The following is a 17,310-nucleotide window of genomic DNA, read 5'->3' as shown; positions in this document are numbered from 1 at the left end:
CCACTGGTGTTGGGTGTCCAGACAGATTGGATTCTCTCCTGGCAGCCCTGCAGATGCCGCACTCTTGCAGGGGTAGCCGGGCAGGCAGAGAGAAGCCAGCATTCCCTCCTCCTCCTGGCCTTTCAGAGGAACGTGGGGGCTGCTGTCTATGGTGCTGGACTGTGGGGGCCCCCAGGTGAGGGCTCCCTGGACCCCAGCTCATGCTGGGAGCCAAGCTGTGGGCTCATGAAGTCCTGGTGAATATGCATGAGCTGGGTTCTCTGGCCCTGCAGAGGGCCTTAATTAATGTGGTTGGGGGTGGAGGGTAGAGGTGGGTGGCTTTCTCCCAGCCCTGTGCCTGTAATACCCAAGTGGCGAGAACAGTGTATGTCAGTGGTATGGACAGGGGTAGCATCTGTACTTGGGGGTTATACCCCAAATTGTGTGGGCATAGAATACATATGGGGAAGTGAAAGAAACCAGGGTCTATGTGTGCACAGAGGGGCCATGAGTACAGATATTTTTTAGGGAGGAGGTGGGGATGTTCGATGTATGCTTAGAAGTGTGACTGCATGTGATGCTGTACATGGCAGGGAGGGGGTTGTTTCCAGTGTGTGGGGGAAGTGGGGCTTGTGCATTGCTGTGTGTGTACGGCAGTGAGGTGGGCCCTAAAAGTAGGGGAGTCGGGTATTGCAGGGCACCCTGATTTCTGTGTGTCCAAGGGTGTGAGTGCACCAGGATGTATGTTGTGAAGTGAGTGTGTTACACAGTACAGTGGGCAATTAGGAGATCAGGATATATTATGAAGGTCTGTCAGTCTGTGCCATGGGAGTGATATATCATGGGGTTTCCAGGAGAGTGCTGATACATTTGGATTTACAGTGTGTGCTGGTGTGCTATGGATGTTGTGCAAAACACCCATTTTAGAGTATGTAGGTGTTATTTTGAGTGGGCATGCATGCACATGTACACAGAACCTTCATGAGTACCCATTCCATGAGGCCTCCAGTTCCTGACCTTTGTCACAACTCTGTGCTTGCCCCCACAGGAGCCACCACCCCTGACCATGTAGATGCCAGCTCCAGGGAGCAGCATGGGCCCTGCTGAATGGAGGCTACTGGGTCTACAGCCCTGAGCCCCTCTGGCCCCTGGACTTCACCCTGTACCCAGGGACACCCCTTGGAATTCACCACTGCTGTTGTCAGCCCACCTCAGCCACCTCCTCCCCCTGGGACCCGGAGTCAGCCACCAGGAGCCACAAACATCCAGTGAGGTTGTGCTGAGGACAACCACACAGAGCCATCATCCGGCAACCTCTTGTCCAGCTCTGACCCTCAGGCCCACCCTGAGCAGGAACTGTGGCAAACATGGGTGACATGACCAACAGCGACTTTTACTCCAAAAACCAAAGAAATGAATCAGGCCATGGGGGCGAGTTTGGGTGCACAATGGAGGAGCTCCGCTCCCTCATGGAGCTGCGGGGCACTGAAGCTGTGGTCAAGATCAAGGAGACTTATGGGGACACCGAAGCCATCTGCCGGCGCCTCCAAACCTCACCTGTGGAAGGTAGGTGTGGGAGGTTCAGCCCAGGGCTGCAGCCCTGGCAACTGCTATCTGTGTTGCCTCCATGATATTTAACCACAGGAATGTCTTGGAGCTGGAGTGAAATGCCCAGTATGGTCATTCTGGTGTATTCTAGCTGAGGGTCAGCCCTTTAGATAGGCCAGGGGATGAGGCTCCCATTTTCTCTCCATTGTGAGTTGGGGTATGATCCAAGTCACCTGCAGAGAGAACCATAGGAACAGGTTCACATCCATCTCAGGGGTGGGATCATCAGCCTGGAAATCTGGGAGGCACCCAGTCTCCAAGGTGGGGCCAGAGGGAGACCAGTGGGGCAGAAGAGGAACCATGCCTTGCTTGCCTTTGTAAAAGCTCATGTGGGGCTCCTGCTTTCCCCATCCCATCTATACAGGTTGGATTCCAGGATCCAGCCATCTAGCCCCTGCCCTCTCTTCCCCAGGCCCCAGAAATCTCTGTCTGGCTCCAGCATAGAACCACAGCATTGGTACCATGCAGCCAATTCCAGATCCCCAACCCCTGTAGCTGGGCTAGGTCATGTCTGACCGTCCCAAATCCAGTCTCTAACTCAGGAACTCCTAGGTCTCTGGGGCAGCCATCGGCCTTGGAACTGCTAGACAGATATGGCAGGCAGGAAAATGGACCATCACAGTAAGGGTGACAGATGCCCATGTGTGTCTTGCCCTGGACATGGGTGTGGAACTTTCTTGTAATTGCCAAAATAAGTAGGCCTTGGATGTCCAGAGAGAGAGAGGCTTTCAACCTCCTGGGGCTTCTCTGGAGGGGGACCAAAGCCCAGTCATCTGCCATGAGGCACAGAGGAGAGAAACCAGCCCAGCTTAGGCATGGAGCTCAGTTTGAGTCTCCATCTCCACAGTTACCTTCCCTCACCATGAGGAAAAGAGTTTCCCTACATGAACCCAGAATGGCATAGGTGTGAGGCTCTGCCTGGGCACTTCCCAATCCTGTAATTTTGTGCAAAGAGGCTGTACCATGCCTCAGTTTCTTCCTCTGGAAAATGGGGCCAATGCCTACCTCACAGTGCCTAGTGGAGGCCTAAGCATGCTGTAGGCACTCAACAATTAGCAGCCATATTATTCTAAGGAGATTGGATGACAATTCCTGTCCCAGATACAGACCACAACCTAGGAGGTAAGCAGCATCTGAATCCTTATCCCCATATGATAGAGGACAAATCTGAGGTCAGAGGTCCCTCTTACTCCATCTCCTACTGGTCCCCATGACTTGGGCATGGCTGGGCGCTAACTCTGAATGCATTTCCTATAGCGGCAGCTTATGGGCCTAGCTGCTCAAGCGGGCCTGCCAATCTGTCTAGTGTTTGCCTGTGCCTACACCCCACTGCACCCGGTGGGTTGGGGTAGCTGTCCCTTTTCATCTGGGGCCCTCTTGGGTCAGGAGGAAGAGCTAAGCCTGGTCCTTCTTTCCAGATTGGCTGCCATCTGTGATGTTGTGCCTGTGGACTGAGCCTGGGCTGAAATTTAGAAATCGTTTCTTTCTTGGTGTTTCATTGTTTTGGCAGCCAACATTCTCTCTTCACTTTGTGATTCTGACTCAGGTCTTGAGAATGACCTCATGTGGCCCTGTGATGGGAGTGGTGTCTGCCTAGGGGCTTCTGAGCCCCAGCCTTTTGGGAACACCCATCTGTGGCAAAATGACCCATGTACACCTCTGCCATCAGGGTAGCATACCTGGAGTACCAGGAGGCAGGATTGCCCAGTGGTCTTTGCCTTGTGAATAGAACCAGGAGATTCCCTTGAGTCAGGAATTCTTAACTGTCTCTGGGCTCCAGGCCTGCATGGAAGCTATGGCCTTTCTCCCCAGGAAAACAGCCAACCCCATGTAACAGATATGGCTCCCACTATCAGTGCCTTCACAGAGCCCCTTGAAGGCAGGCTTTGGACCCTGAGTTAAGAAACCTGTCCTCCCCTCCCACCTGACAGGCTCTCTGACCCTGGGAAGTTGAGTGGCCCATTGCCAAGCTCCAGCACTGTGCAGGGTCATTACCAGCTGGCTCATTGTGTCCTGCACCTGAGGACAGGAATCCTGTCCTGCTTTTCTCTGTACATCCAGCACCTAGTCTGGTGTATGGCACAGAGGAGGGTATATAACTTAATGGTGATGGAAAAAGACTTGACTTGGGGTGGTGAACACAATATAATATAAAGGTGATGTGTTATAAATTGTACCTTTGAAACCTACATAATTTTATTAACTAATGTCACCTCAATAAACTCAATAAAAATAAAATTAAATTTAAAAAAAACCTGAGACATGGCCATTGAGTCTTGAGACCACAGGGAGCCGCTCAGATGTATGAGCAGCCAAAACAGCAAATAATCCAGGCCAAGTGTAGTAAGGGCCCCAGAGCTCAGAGGGTAGGGGAGATGGGTGGGCAGTGAAGGTCAGAGGAGGCTTCCTGGAGGAGGAGGTGTTTGGCTACAGAGGAAAGAAAAGGGAAGCATGTAGATGGAATAAAGCAGCATTTCTTGGACAGAATTCCATAGAATACCAATGCATTACAAAAGTTAGGCATTATGTGAAAACTAAAGGGGACTCAGTTTTCTCATTTGTAAAATGGAAAGAATGGTAACAACTCTGACTAGTGCTCTGCCCCCTGCCAGCTGTGTGTGTGCCTTCCGGCCTTTTGTCTGACCTCTCTGAGCTTTGGTTACCTAATGTTTCATGAGGACCAAATGAGATCTCTGATGGGAAAGATCTCTTGGGAGGAGGAAAGACTGGTAGGATTAACCAGAGCCCCTGCTGCATTGGTCCCTAGAAGGATCTCCCAGGGTACAGGTGGAGCTGAAAGAGGCTTAGGGAGGGTGTGGAAGAACATAAGGCCACAGACCCCAGACTTGATTGATCTGGGTTCAAATCTCAGCCCTGCCATTTACCAGCTGTGGGACTGTGGACAAGCTACTCAACCTCTCTATGCCTCAGTTTCCTCATAATCCCTTGTGAAATGGGGGTAATGATAGTGGTTATCTCATTGGGTTATGGTGAGGATGCAGTGAAGTAGCTTAGAACAGCACCTGGCATGTGGGCAGTGCTATGTTAGGGTTCAGTCCCAGAGACTAAACACTTCCTTTCCCCATCAATAAAATGGGTTGTGAACATTGTTATTCGTCGAGATCAGGCCAAGTGCCCAGTATCTAAGTGCTTAATAAATGTCAGTTTTCGTTTTTATTCTGCGTATCACTGCTCTAGAAGAAGCAGCCACATTCTCCAGAAAAGGTGGAATCCGTGTGTTACAGAACGCTGGTCAGTCTCCATCCGCACATGGTGCCACACTTTGCAGTAGGCTATTCTGTATCCTTATCATACATGAGTCTGGAAGCAAGAGGTATTATCCCATTTTACAGATGAGGAGCATGAAGGCTCAAGGTCATCACCACAGTTCATGTCAAAGCAGACTTTAAACACAGCTCTGACGGACACCACGCCCAGGTGTGCCATCACCCCCGAGCCAGGCATGTGCGCCTGGGCACGGTCTTCTAAAGGTGCTCTTGGTCTAAGGAGGGCCCAAGTAGGGTGGGGCCACCAGAGAACTTTTCTTTATTCTTTCTCATGCTCAATATTTGTCTTGTCCTGTTTGCCTTCTTCTGATTTACAGGAATGTTTGACCTCCAGCCCCAGCCCCCAACTTAGAGCCATGTGGCCTGGCGCTATGCCAGCTCCAGAGAGGGACTCAGGTTGGCCATTTTGGACATCCCCCTGCCCCCAGTCTGCTGAGGTGAGCAAGGAGCTGGCCTCTGAGTCACACTACAGGAAACTGCTTCAGGCCACATTTAATTAGCCTTCCCATTCACATCCAGCTAATTTTAGACAAAAAGATCTCCATAAGTGATGGAGGAGGCTTAAAGCCATAGAAATCTATTCCCACCCACCCAGGGCACCACCTGCTGCTAGCACAAACCACAGGCTGAGCTCCCACAGCCTGGCAATTTGGATTTTCTACCTAACTCTGGGGGTAACTGCTGTATAAACCTGGCCTCTGTGAGGCCTGGGGTGGCCTCTGCCCCAACCTGAGCTCCTGAGCTTCATTTCTTTTCTTTTCCACTATTGGCTCTGTTTCCTTCTGATAATGCCTTTTCCCCCTGCCCTACACTGTCCCCAGTTCTTCCACAGCCTTCTAACCCAGAACAGTGAGGCCCCAGAGAGTCAGGTTCAAATACTGACTAGCTTACTCTTTCTTAAGGGACACTAGAAGAATTCATTGTAACCTCTCTGAGCTTTAGTTGCCTTTTCTGTGAAGTGGGGATAATAACACTACCTACCTCACCAATGTTGTCCACATGAAGGGCTTGTGAAGTGTATAGCAGACCCTGGACACTTACGAAATGATGTCATCATTGTTATTAGTATACCTAATATTTCTCTTCAAAAACATGCATGGGCCCCACCCATTTTTGTGAGAAAAAAAAAACAAAAAAAAACAGGCAATTAATAAAACAGTGCCCAATGAAGAGTGAGGCTTCCCAGAATAGGTGGACTCCTGATGAGTCTGGAAAGCTGGGGACTGGTTCTTGGGGTGGCCAGTGAGGTCCTGGAGGCAGGAGCTGTTTGTCATTCTCCACCAGGTCCCCAGCACCTGGTACAATGCCTAGGGGCTCAAAATTATTCAGAAGGAAGGAAAAGAGGGAGAGAAAAGAGATGGGGGTGGCCCTGATGCCCCTCCCTGTGCAGAACGGAAGGCTACAACCTGGGGACAGGACACAAGACACCCTGTGTCACCCATGGAACAATTGGCTTCGGTTCCCCAAGCCTAGAGTGGCACTTTCCTGAGCTGCTCCAAACACACATAGCCTTCATCCTTCACTCCTGTCACCCACACCTCGGGCTGTTAGAGGGGCAGCTCAGGCATGTCCTATTGGGTGCTCCCTGCATTGTGTGTTTCTCAGTGGGGGAGAAAGAGGGACAAAGAAGATGGGGTGGCAGCAGGTGGGGTGGGAACTGGATACTTCAGAGTGTTGTGAAACAGAACCTCCGGTTAATTTTGTATGAATCCTACAGCCTGCCCAAGTGGAGGAAAGAGAGGGGCTGAGGGAGGAGAGGAGGGCAGGTCATGGGGGATGGTACCTCACGTGGCATAAATACGATGTTAGCTGAGAATGCCACTCTGACCTGGCAGGGCTCAGGTCAGCCACAGAGCTACCACCAGCAGGGCACAGGGAAGAATGTAGATGCAGCAGGTGGGGTCTTCTGTTGTCACCGTGATGTTGTTGTCCGTTTCTCCGAGGATCACTGAGGCCCCTACAGGTTGACAGAGAAACTGAGGTAGCCACAGTTTCAGTCGTGTTCAGACAGGGTAAGGTTGGGAACCACTCAGATACAGGGTCCACATGGAAATTCTCTGCCTGGCCAGAGATAAACGAGAACCATCCCCCAGGGTCTTCCCGTGAAGTGGCCCATGCTCCATTGTAAGGCCCAGGATTCTGTCAGGTGCAAGGTCTGGTGGAGGAGAAAAACTTAGCAAAGTATTTAAGAGGCTGAGAAAGCTAGCCACCTTCGTGAGTACATGCAGGGGTAGAGGAGGGGAAAGCATGAAGACTGGGGAGGTGTTCAGACTCACCTGTCACGACCTCACTTTTCTTATCTATAAAGTGGGGATCATGCTACTTCACTCTTTGATATTTGGAGATAATGAGTTGAGAGTGCTTTAAAAGTTTTTCACAAAAAAGTGATTATCTTCCAATATTTATTGAGTATTTTTATCTATTAGGATTCTGCTTGATAGAATTGGTTGATAGGAATCTAGTTCTATCTGGTTGACAGAACCCTCTCAAATTGGCTTATTCAAAAAAGAGATTTTGTGGCTTGTATAACCAAAAAGTCCAGTGACTGTTTCTTGCTGGTGTCAGGCATGGCTTGATCCAGGGCCTCCAATGCTACAGGAGGGCTTTGTCCATCCCTCTCCTATTATCTTTCTCCTCCACTGTCCTCAGGCAGGCACTCATCCCATGAGGGTCCCAGCAGCTTCAGGCTAATAACCTCCTATCCCAGCCACCCCAGTGCCAACAGCTCCTTTCTCAGGGTTTTCCCTTAAGTACCAAAACAGACTCTCACTGGGCCACCAGGAATCACATGACCAATCTTGAACCAATTCCTGTGGCCGGAGGTTAGAATAGGCTGATAGGTCAGACCTGAGTCACATGCTTAACTACAGATAGGGGTCAGTCAGTCCACATAGGCCATGTGGAGATGAGGGAGGGGAGGGGAGGAGAATGGAGGCACAAAACACATGTTTGTTGGTGTACTATGTGGAAGGCCCCTAGTGTGTGCTAGAGAGTGTATGGAGTAAGAGCAGGTGTGCTCTGTGCCCTTAAGAAGTGCTTGGCCTGATGGAGAGGAAGGATAGAATTAAGAAGGCAACTGAGCTCTTACTGGGAGCTCAGTTGGTTAAAGCATTGTCCAGTACTCAAAACAAACAAACAAACAAACAAACAAGGTTGTGGGTTCAATCCTTGTTAGGGCACATGCCTATGTTGTAGTACATTGTAGGTTTGGTCCCCAGTCAGGGCACATGTTAGGAGGCAATTGATCGACGTTTCTCTCTTACTTTAATGTCTCCCTCTCCCTTGCTCTCTCTCTCTCAAATCAATAAAATCTTTAAATTTAAATTTTAAAAAAGGCAGTTGAGGAGTGAAGGTAGGATTCAGGAGCACTAAATATGGAGTGACCACAGCCAAACAATAGTGCTGTTAATAACTATACCAGGATAATAGGCTTAAGCTGGGTCCAGACAAAGTAGGGCTACCACTAATGTTTTATCATTAAGGTGACCGGCTCATGTCATGGTCAAATTCTGGCTCCACTTGTTATTCAGCTGCAGAACATTGGGCCTGTTCTTTAACCTCTCTGTGCCTCAGTTTTTTCATCTATGACATAGGATAGTAACAGTGCCTCTCTCGTAGGGCTGCTGTCAGGTTCAGAGTAGTACGTGTGAAGTGCTTAGTGCCCGACATGTGGCAGGTGCTCTATCAGTGTCAGCTGCTTTATTATTCTACACCAGGAGCGCTCTGTGTGACTTTAAGGGACATATTGGGTTTAAATTAGTGGAGATAAGAAAGATAGTTTGTTTGGGCAGATCAATGGGCTTAAGCAACACATGCAAATCTATGATTTTTTTTAAATGTCAGTACCGTATTCGATTTGCAGTGCTTTTACACCCCCCATCATCACCACCACCACTACCACCAGAGGAAAAAAATCCTTTAAAAGCACAGCTTTCTGTGAAAGTCTGATGAATCATATGTGGACGCTTTCCAGAATGCCACCCACACATCTTTCTGAATCATCAATAAAATAAAGCCACGTGTTGATTAATACATGCTATCCACTTTCTCAGGCAGGGGCAGGAAGAGTGTATGCTAGGCAAACAGTTCTGCAGGCCTGGGGGTGGCCGGTGGAGCACAGAACAGTTAGGCAAAGGGCCTGACCTGCCACCGACCAAGGGTTTCTGGGTGAATGCCAGCAGGACTGGAGGGACTTCATGTCCCAAAGATGACACTGCTGAGCTGGTAGGTGCTTTGTGTAGTCAGGCACCCAGAGGAGGGTGAAGGATATGGGCAGTGGGGGGAGCATTTACAGGTGGACCTCTCATTAAGCAGACCAACCATGTGAAAGCTTGAGTCTCAAAGCCATCCAGTGGCTGTAATTTACTGTGTGCAAACCTATCAGGGCCAGGCTCTCTCTCTCATATGGTCCTCATGGCAGCCCCTTGAGCAGAAACAAACCCTTGGAGAGAAAACCATCTCCATGAAGGTGTCTTTGCTTTGCAGAATGAATATGCACTAAACACCAAGTACCTAGTACGTGCTCAGAAAAGAGAAAGGATGAGAAGAGCATTGACTTAAGAGTCCCAGCTACGCCACTGAGACTCTTGAGCAAGTCACTCCATCCATCTGAGCCTCAATTTCCCCATCTGTAATTGGCATAATAATAATGCCCACCTCCCAGAGCCAGAAGATACAGGTGTTCAGAGACTTCCCTTGCTTCTTGTTTCTATCATGCCCAATGAAAATGTAGGCTGACACATATTTATTTGTTTGAACAGATATGTGCAAGCTCGGGCCACATTGCTCTTCTGGGAAGAGATGTTCCAAATGCTTCTCAGCAGTAATTTTTGTGTGGTGTGGCTCTACATGAGACAAGTGGGAAGGCCAGGACAGGGAGAGCCTTCCAGGACATTCCCTCTCCATCCACAGAGTGGGAATAGAGGTCAGACAGGAGACAATGCTGGGGCAGAGGCCACGCAGAGGGCAGGAGGGAGGAGCTCCTCCTGACCCCCTTCCCCTCCAGAGCTCCCAGGAAGCGGGGTTGCAAAACTGGGTTGTAAACCACCCCTGCCTTGAAGACTCTCCCAGTCTAGCTGCAATACTGGCTACTAGCTCTGATACCAGAGACACACCACCTCATTGAATCTTCACAAACTCCTGTGAAACAGGAGCTGTTTGTATCCCCACCTCACAGATGGGGCCCAGGGCACCACCACTAACAAAAGGCCCAGCCAGAATTGGTATCCAGACAGGCTGGCTGCTGAATATGCACACATGACCTTAATCTACTGTCTCCTGTTGACAAAGTAACTCCACAGCAGGAGGTAATGTGCTGAAGGTTGAAGGAAGGGTCAGTCCCTGCCTGATACGAGACAAAATCAGAACTTCCTCTGAACCAGATCTCCAAAGAGCTGAATATCTCAAGCCCAAGGACAGGGAAGAGCTGAATATCTCAAGCCATTCTTATTTTTCTTTAAAGATTTTACTTTTTTTAGAGAGAGGGCAGGGGAGAGAAACATTAACCTGAAACCTGTGAGAGAAACATCAGTCGGCTGCCTCCCACACGCCCCCAGCCGAGGACCTGGACTACAACCCAGGCAGGCACCATAACTGGGAATTGAACTGGCAACCTTTTGGATTGCAGGACCATGCTCAAGCCACTGAGCCACACCAGTCAGGGCGTGGAGAACACATTCTTAATGAGGGTAACAGTCTGAGCAAAGGTCCTGAGGGAAGAACCAGTATGTGCATAGGGAGACAGGAGGAATTCACTGTGCCTGGAGCCTAGGATGTATCTCAAAGGGCAGAAGACTCAAGCCAACAGACTATGGGTTGACTTTTGTAGACTCTGGGTTTTAGTTGGTTTGTTCATGCAGTGTATGCAGGCTGTCAGCTTGGAGAACAGTGTGTATGTTTTTCCGTTCTGTCCATGTGAGTGTGAAATGAGCTGTGAGCTCAACGAGGGTAAAGCCCTGAGTAGAGCTCCTTTCTAAATGCTAGGTGAGCCAAAGAGCTCACCGAGTACATGGAAACTGAAGATTTGAGAGCTGATTCTCATACTGGGTTCCTTGGGGTTCCACAGATATGACTCAGGGGACAGAGAGATTCTGAGTGACCTTTCCTCCCTATCATTTACCAGAGAACCTCCTTTTTTTTTTTACCTGTTTTTCATGGTAAAACATCTGGTAAGATTTTTTTTTAAACAAATGTGGTTTTTTTCCAAAAGGAAAGAAAAGAATTGAAAACCTCTAGTACAAGAGAAAAGTGCTAGAGTCTCTAAAGCCTGGGTTGGAGCCCAGGTTATTTAAGTCCACAGTGTCTCAGTTTTTATATCTGTAAAATGGGACAGGTAAAACCCAGCCCCGGGACCCATACTGTTCTGTTGATTAAGTGAAAAACTACACACAGAATGCCTGGCCCACAGAGGGCCCTCAGGGGAGGTTCATTTTGTAGCCACCCACCCCACCCTAGCCATGGTCTGATCTCATGTGCTCTACCCGCCTGTGTTAGGAGACACTCCGAACTGGAAAGACTGAAGAGGAGACCACCCCGACTTCAGCCCTTATTGACTGAGACCCTCCCCATACCTCACACCAAAAAAAGGGTGGGTCTGGTCGTCTCTGAGGCTCCTCTAGGCTCAGACATTCTAGAATCGAGAGACTCTCTGCCTCCCGACAGTGCACACATCAGACTGGCCGAAGGGTGGCTAGCTCACAGCCAGGCTCCAGATTGCCCGTCCCATGAAAGTCTGACTTCAAATTTTTCAGGCATAGCAAGGCCCCACCACAGCCCAGGCCAGGGAAGTACCCTTTGCCTCTCAACCCAAACCCCCACCCGGCAAACCTTTCCTCCCAGGTGGCTTTGGAGCCCTACCCACACTGGCTTCCAAAAGCCCATGGGTGTTCTCTGGCAATAGGTTTCAGGCTCCCAGAAGCCCAGGCCCTGGGACACAAGATGCTAATTACTTTGCACCCCTGAGTTTCTGTTTTTTTATCTGCCAAGTAAGCCAAGGGGTGAGAGACGTTGCTTTGCAAAGCAGGCTGGACCCTCTCTACCATTAGGCGATCTCAGTTGTCCACCCAGCCTGGGTCCCACAAAGGTCAAGGGAGCTGAAGCAGCTTTTCCCTCCAGGCCTGCCTGTCACATGAGAGGCTCTGACAGAGCAGGTAAGTTATTTATGCAGGCCCCCCTCTCCCCACAACGATTATCTTACTCCTCTTGGCGCAATCCAGGCCCCTGCTGTGGTTTCAGACCTGGAGTTATTTATAGTCAGTGGAAATTAGCGCCTCTGCAGATGGCTCCCTCATACCCACCTGCCAGCGTCAGCCTCCACCCCAAAGGGAGGCCCTCTGGAAATTTCCGTGGTCCCAGAAAATAATTCCAGGGAGCATTTCTGAACAGAGAATATTCAACTTTCTGTGGAATAGCTTTGGACAAGTTGCCATGGGATTGAGAGGTGGAAGCAAGCCCTTCTAGCATTATGATCCAGGAGGGCTGTGTGGAGGAGGTGGTATTGAGCAAGAAGTTGAGAGATAGGCAGGGTTTGCAGTGGGGAAGGGCACTCCAGGCAGAGGAAAAAGTATGGACAAAGGCACAGAGGCAGAGAACAAAGGTGTGTAAGAGGAAGAGCTGATTATTCTGTCTGCCTGGGCCTTGGGGGAGGGAGCAACCAGAAGTAGTGATGATAAATTAAAAGTAACTGAGCATTATAGCCCTGGCTGGTATAACTCAGTGGATTGAGCTCCATCCTGGGAACCAAAGGGCTGCTGGTTCAATTCCCACTTGGGACACATGCCTATGTTGCAGGCCAGATCCCCGGTGGGGGACGCTTGAGAGTCGTACACATCGATGTTTCTCTCCCTCCCTTCCCCTCTGTCTAAAAATAAATAAATAAAATCTTTTTTTAAAAAAAGATTAACTGAGCATTTTATAGATGTTCCGGATACCATTCTAAGAGCTTTACATACATCAAAACTCATTTAATCCCTCCCAAAACCTAACAAGGTAGGCACTGCTATTATCCCCATTTTTACAAATAAAGAAATTGAGGCTCAGAGAAGTTAAATCACTTGTCCATGGTCACACAGCTAATGAGTGGAAGAAATGGGATTTAAACCTAGGCAAACAACTCCAGATTCTATACTAGGACTCTGAATGTTTAGTCAAAAAGTAAGTCTCGGCTTAAAATAAGAGACGAGGGAGCCCCAACTGTTCCTGAGCAGAGAAGTAGTGTGGCTAAGACAGTTGGTCTGGCAGTAATGAGTTTGGTTTGGAACAGGAATACAGAGCCAGCAGGGAGGGAGGGACAGGCATCCAAGGGAGGTGACAGGGCTGGACCCAGCCAGGAAGGTGGTGATAAAGAGGAGGGAGATGAGGGAGCTTCAAGCAGCAGGACTCAGCCTGTAATGGGAGGATGGGGGGAACAGAGGGAGAGAGATATATCAGTGCAGACTCAGTTTTCCATACAGCAACTAGCCGCTTATGACAGAGGTGAGCCAACAAGGCCAGGAGCAGGGTTGGGGTGAGATGAAAGGTTTGTGCTGGGCACTGTGCATTCTCAGGGCCTAGGGGGTAGGACAGTAGGCCTGGAACCCTGGAGAGAGGGTGAGCCTGGAGGTGGGACATCAGATGCTAGAGATGTCTGTAGAGAAGTCTTGTCTCTACTAACAAGTCCCAAACCGGAATGGGAGGGTGTCAGCCATGGGAGGGCAGAGGTTTGGGCCCGTGTTGTTTACTACTATATCCGGGCACCTTGAACAGTGTCCAGCACAGAGTATACTCAATAAATATGCAGGAATGGGTTCACCTGGGTTGGTTATCAAGCAAAGGTCCTTAGGGAACATCAGCTAATAATGGAGCAGGCAACTGGCAAAGTAGAAGTCAGAGAAATGGAAGGAGAATGTTGCCTGCAGGCAGGGTGTGATCAGGGTGTCTGGCACTAGAAAGGCAGTCAGTTAGACATAGAGGTTGCAGGAGAATTGAAGGAGGACAATGAAATGGTGACAACCTCAAAGGCAGACTGCTGTGTGAGCTCTTAGAAAATGTCTGTTGGACAAAACAGCACAATGGATCATTCCCTGGGACTTCTCTGGCAAACACACACCAGCTCAGTCATGTCTGGGCAGGTGGGGAAAGGGCCTGGGGGACTCATGAACCCATAGGACCGCAGGCCTGGAATGGCTCTCAGGGACCATTTCATCCAGCAATCCCAGGGTACACATGAAACCTGCCCAGGCACACAGTGGGTGAGAACCTGACCCAGGGCTGGGGTCCTGAATTGGCCCTGCACATGGTGAAGGGGGAAGACATCTCTCCTCCCTGCCCCCATTGCAGCCTCTGTACCTTCCCCCGACCCTCAGCTCTCTCATCCACCCCTACTCTGCCACTGTGTAGTTTCCAGGGGCTGCCATAATAAAGGACCACAAATTAAGTGACTTACACAACAAAAACGCATTGTCTCACTGTTCTGGAGGCTGCAAGTCTGAGATCAAGGTATTGCGGGAAACACAGTGCAACCCAGAACATTCTGACTTGAGACAGTCACTTCTGTGCTTGCAGCCACAGTTTTTCTCCTGTACGGTGGGGACATGATGGGAACAGATGAGGACTGTGGTGAGGGTGAATGGGCTCACTTCTATGTGGACGTACGTGAGTCTCCGAGAGCCCATCACACAGCGGGCGTTAGAAGCAGCAGTGTGGCCTAAGCACTAAGCAGCAGGTCTGAGTCCCATCCGTGTGTACCACCTCTCAGAACCTGGTCACTCACCAGTGCAGCAGTGCTGACTCCTGGGCAGCTGTGAGCAGTGACTGAGCTGACACAAGTGAGCACGGCGAGGGCAGTGCAGGAAGCCTACAGGGAGAGGAAACTGCCGTCGTTGTTATTACTGTTATCATTATCATCACCCTGCGTATGCTATAGGTGTAAAAACTGAAGCCCAGAGAGGGAAAGATCTTGTCCAAGCTCACACAGCCATCTGGCACAAAACCAAATGAAGATACTTTTCAACCACATCCCTGTGTGGTATTTTTTTAAGTAATTCCTAAATGCCCAACATGAGGAGAGCAATTAAGCCCCTTTCAGTTCTTCCATGTGCCTGGTGGAACATTACAGAAAATGCATGGTTCGGAGAACATGAAGCAATGTAGACGAGGGTTGTGAAATAATGTGACATGAGCAAAGTAGGGCTTGGCATGGTACATGCAACAACTCCATAAAAACAGACGCAAGAAAAAAGACTTAAAGGGGTCCTCCAGACAGTGCCAGTGCCAGTGTCGGGGTTGTGGGATGAGATTAGGGACAGTCATTTTTCAGCTGTTCTTTCTACACTGGTGGGACAGGCTCCTAAGGTGGATCAGTGAGGAGGGGCTGGCTGTAAGCAAAAGAAGCTGTCTGAGCAGCATTGTAAAGATCTGTGGGCAGAGTGGGGTGGGCTCAAGCTGGAGCAAAGGCTGGAAAACCTAGTTGTAGTTTCCTGAAGGAAATTAGGACAGGCAGGAATCGGTGGCAGGACTGACAGGACAGATGCCCCTTTGAGGAACGTGATGTGGGGGAAATCTGCTCCTCCTGCTTTGGTCCCCGCGTCACTCAGGATTCCAGGCAGTGCTGCGCTGGTACTGTGTGTAAAACCGGCTGTCTGGGTTGGGAGGGAGTCCTTCTTTGCAGCATGCTGACTTTGTGGTGAAAATGCTCCTGTGTCACCAACATGATGTCATTAAATGCAGAGTTGGGAAGAGATGCAACATTAGCACACCACTTTGTGAATTTTCTTTTGTTTTATTTATCTTATTTTTGTTTGATCACAGTCGTCCCATTCCCCCCCCCCCGTTGCTCTCCCCTGCCCACCGCCTCCCACATTCAATCCCCACCTCCCACCATTGTCCTTGTCCGTGGGTCCTTTGTACATATTCCTTAACTTTTCCCCTTCTTTCCCCCATTCTCCCCTCCTCCCTCCCCTCTGGTCACTCTCAGTTTGTTCTTTATTTCCCTGTCTCTAGTTCTGTTTGTTTGCTTTGTTGTGTTGATTAGGTTCCATTTATTAGATGAGATCACATGGTATTTGTCTTTCACTGCCTGGAATATTTCACTTAGCATAATGCTCTCCAGTTCCATCCATGTAGTATTTCTACAATGCAGATTTAAGAGAATAAAGCCTAGTGGCATGTAGTGTGATAATTAGAAAGGGATGAGTGTGGGGCATTTGTTACCTTTTAAAATATAATTTGTATAAATTATAAGTGTGTATCATTTAAGTCTGATAATGATTATATATAACAACCAGCTCTCAAAAATATCTGAAAATGTAACAGTCAGCTCTCACAGGCAGGTGTGAGCTGGTACCTACACATCATCAACTCCAAGTCCAAGGAGCGAGCATGTGAGTGGCCTGGCTTAGTTGCATGCCCACCCTTGGGCCAGGAGGTATGGGGAACATCTTGGTTGGTAGTTACCAAGACTCCTCCCAGTGGGGGGGGACCTAATTTCCCAAGAGGATACAGGAATGCCACTACGCAGCCAAAACCCAATACATGCTTTTGTTTCTCTTTTTGATAATTTCTTTAAGGTCTACTTTTTCTCTTACGGTATCTTGTTTATTTTTTAACAATAATTCATCACTTCTTAAAGTCCCAGAGTCTTTAAAAAGAACCCAGGGCTTAATTCTGAGAACAGCAAACCAGAGGACTCACAGAGCAGCCACAGTCAACCCACACCCCAGACCTTCTCCAGGGAAGGAAGTAAATGAACTAAACCTCTTGTCATACTGCCTGAATGCCTATCCTTAGCAATTCTCCCAAGAGGACACAGATACTCCTACTTGAAGAGTACCTTAGGACAGAGGCTTCTCAAGTAACCCCTAAGGGTAGATGAGAGTGAACAGAGACCCTTAAGGGTCAGAAGTGGCCTCTCAGATATGAGGGAGAGACCCCTGGAAGCTTAGGCCTAGTCTCACAACAATAGGCAGAGATTATGGTTGTCCTAAACCTAGTGAATCCATGATTCCCCAGGGAGCCCTATTGACCCTCCAGGAAGTTGCTAGATCTTTCCTGTGACCACAGGTCCCTGGGTAATGGCCACAGGTAGCCAAGGTGAAGAAGCAGCCCCTCACCCAAGAACCTGAGGGTCTCTAGCTTCCCCCTTATTGAGGATCATCTGGTAGCCAGTAGAAGGCTTGGCCTAGGACAAGGCAGGCCATCTGATTTAGAAGGGGGCCTAAGGAGAGGTGCTCCAGTAATAGCTGACTACTGTGTACTGAGCAGCAAACCAAGATGCTTCTCTTATCCTTATTTTGAGGAAATTGAGGCACACAGGGTTGACTATCTTGCCCAAGTCACACAGCTGTTGGAATAATACCTGGGCCTGGATGAGGGTTGTGGTTTTAACCATATGTCAAAGGGGGATGAGGGGTATCCCCAGGACTCCGTGCCCCCCCCCCAGACTGGTGCCCAGACTCTAGCA

At 49.4% G+C, this 17,310-nt stretch overlaps 1 protein-coding gene across 11 annotated transcripts in view; it reads left to right on the top strand.

The window, feature by feature from the left end:
* ATP2B2 (ATPase plasma membrane Ca2+ transporting 2) overlaps nt 1-17,310 on the top strand; it is a 494,651-nt gene that overhangs the window by 351,422 nt on the left and 125,919 nt on the right. For all 11 annotated transcript variants that reach the window (XM_053668978.1, XM_053668979.1, XM_053668975.1 and 8 more), the window contains one exon: nt 1,028-1,545. In XM_053668978.1, coding sequence (XP_053524953.1) covers nt 1,347-1,545 — 199 coding nt within the window. In that variant the 5' untranslated portion in view covers nt 1,028-1,346. The remainder of the gene's footprint in view (nt 1-1,027; nt 1,546-17,310) is intronic.

Source organism: Artibeus jamaicensis, unplaced genomic scaffold, assembly GCF_021234435.1.
Source record: "Artibeus jamaicensis isolate MK-2021 breed Jamaican fruit bat unplaced genomic scaffold, CSHL_Jam_final contig_519, whole genome shotgun sequence".
Taxonomy (NCBI): Eukaryota; Metazoa; Chordata; class Mammalia; order Chiroptera; family Phyllostomidae; genus Artibeus; species Artibeus jamaicensis.
The sequence above is the reverse complement of the archived record's forward strand: the minus strand, read 5'-3'. Positions and strand labels throughout refer to the sequence as shown.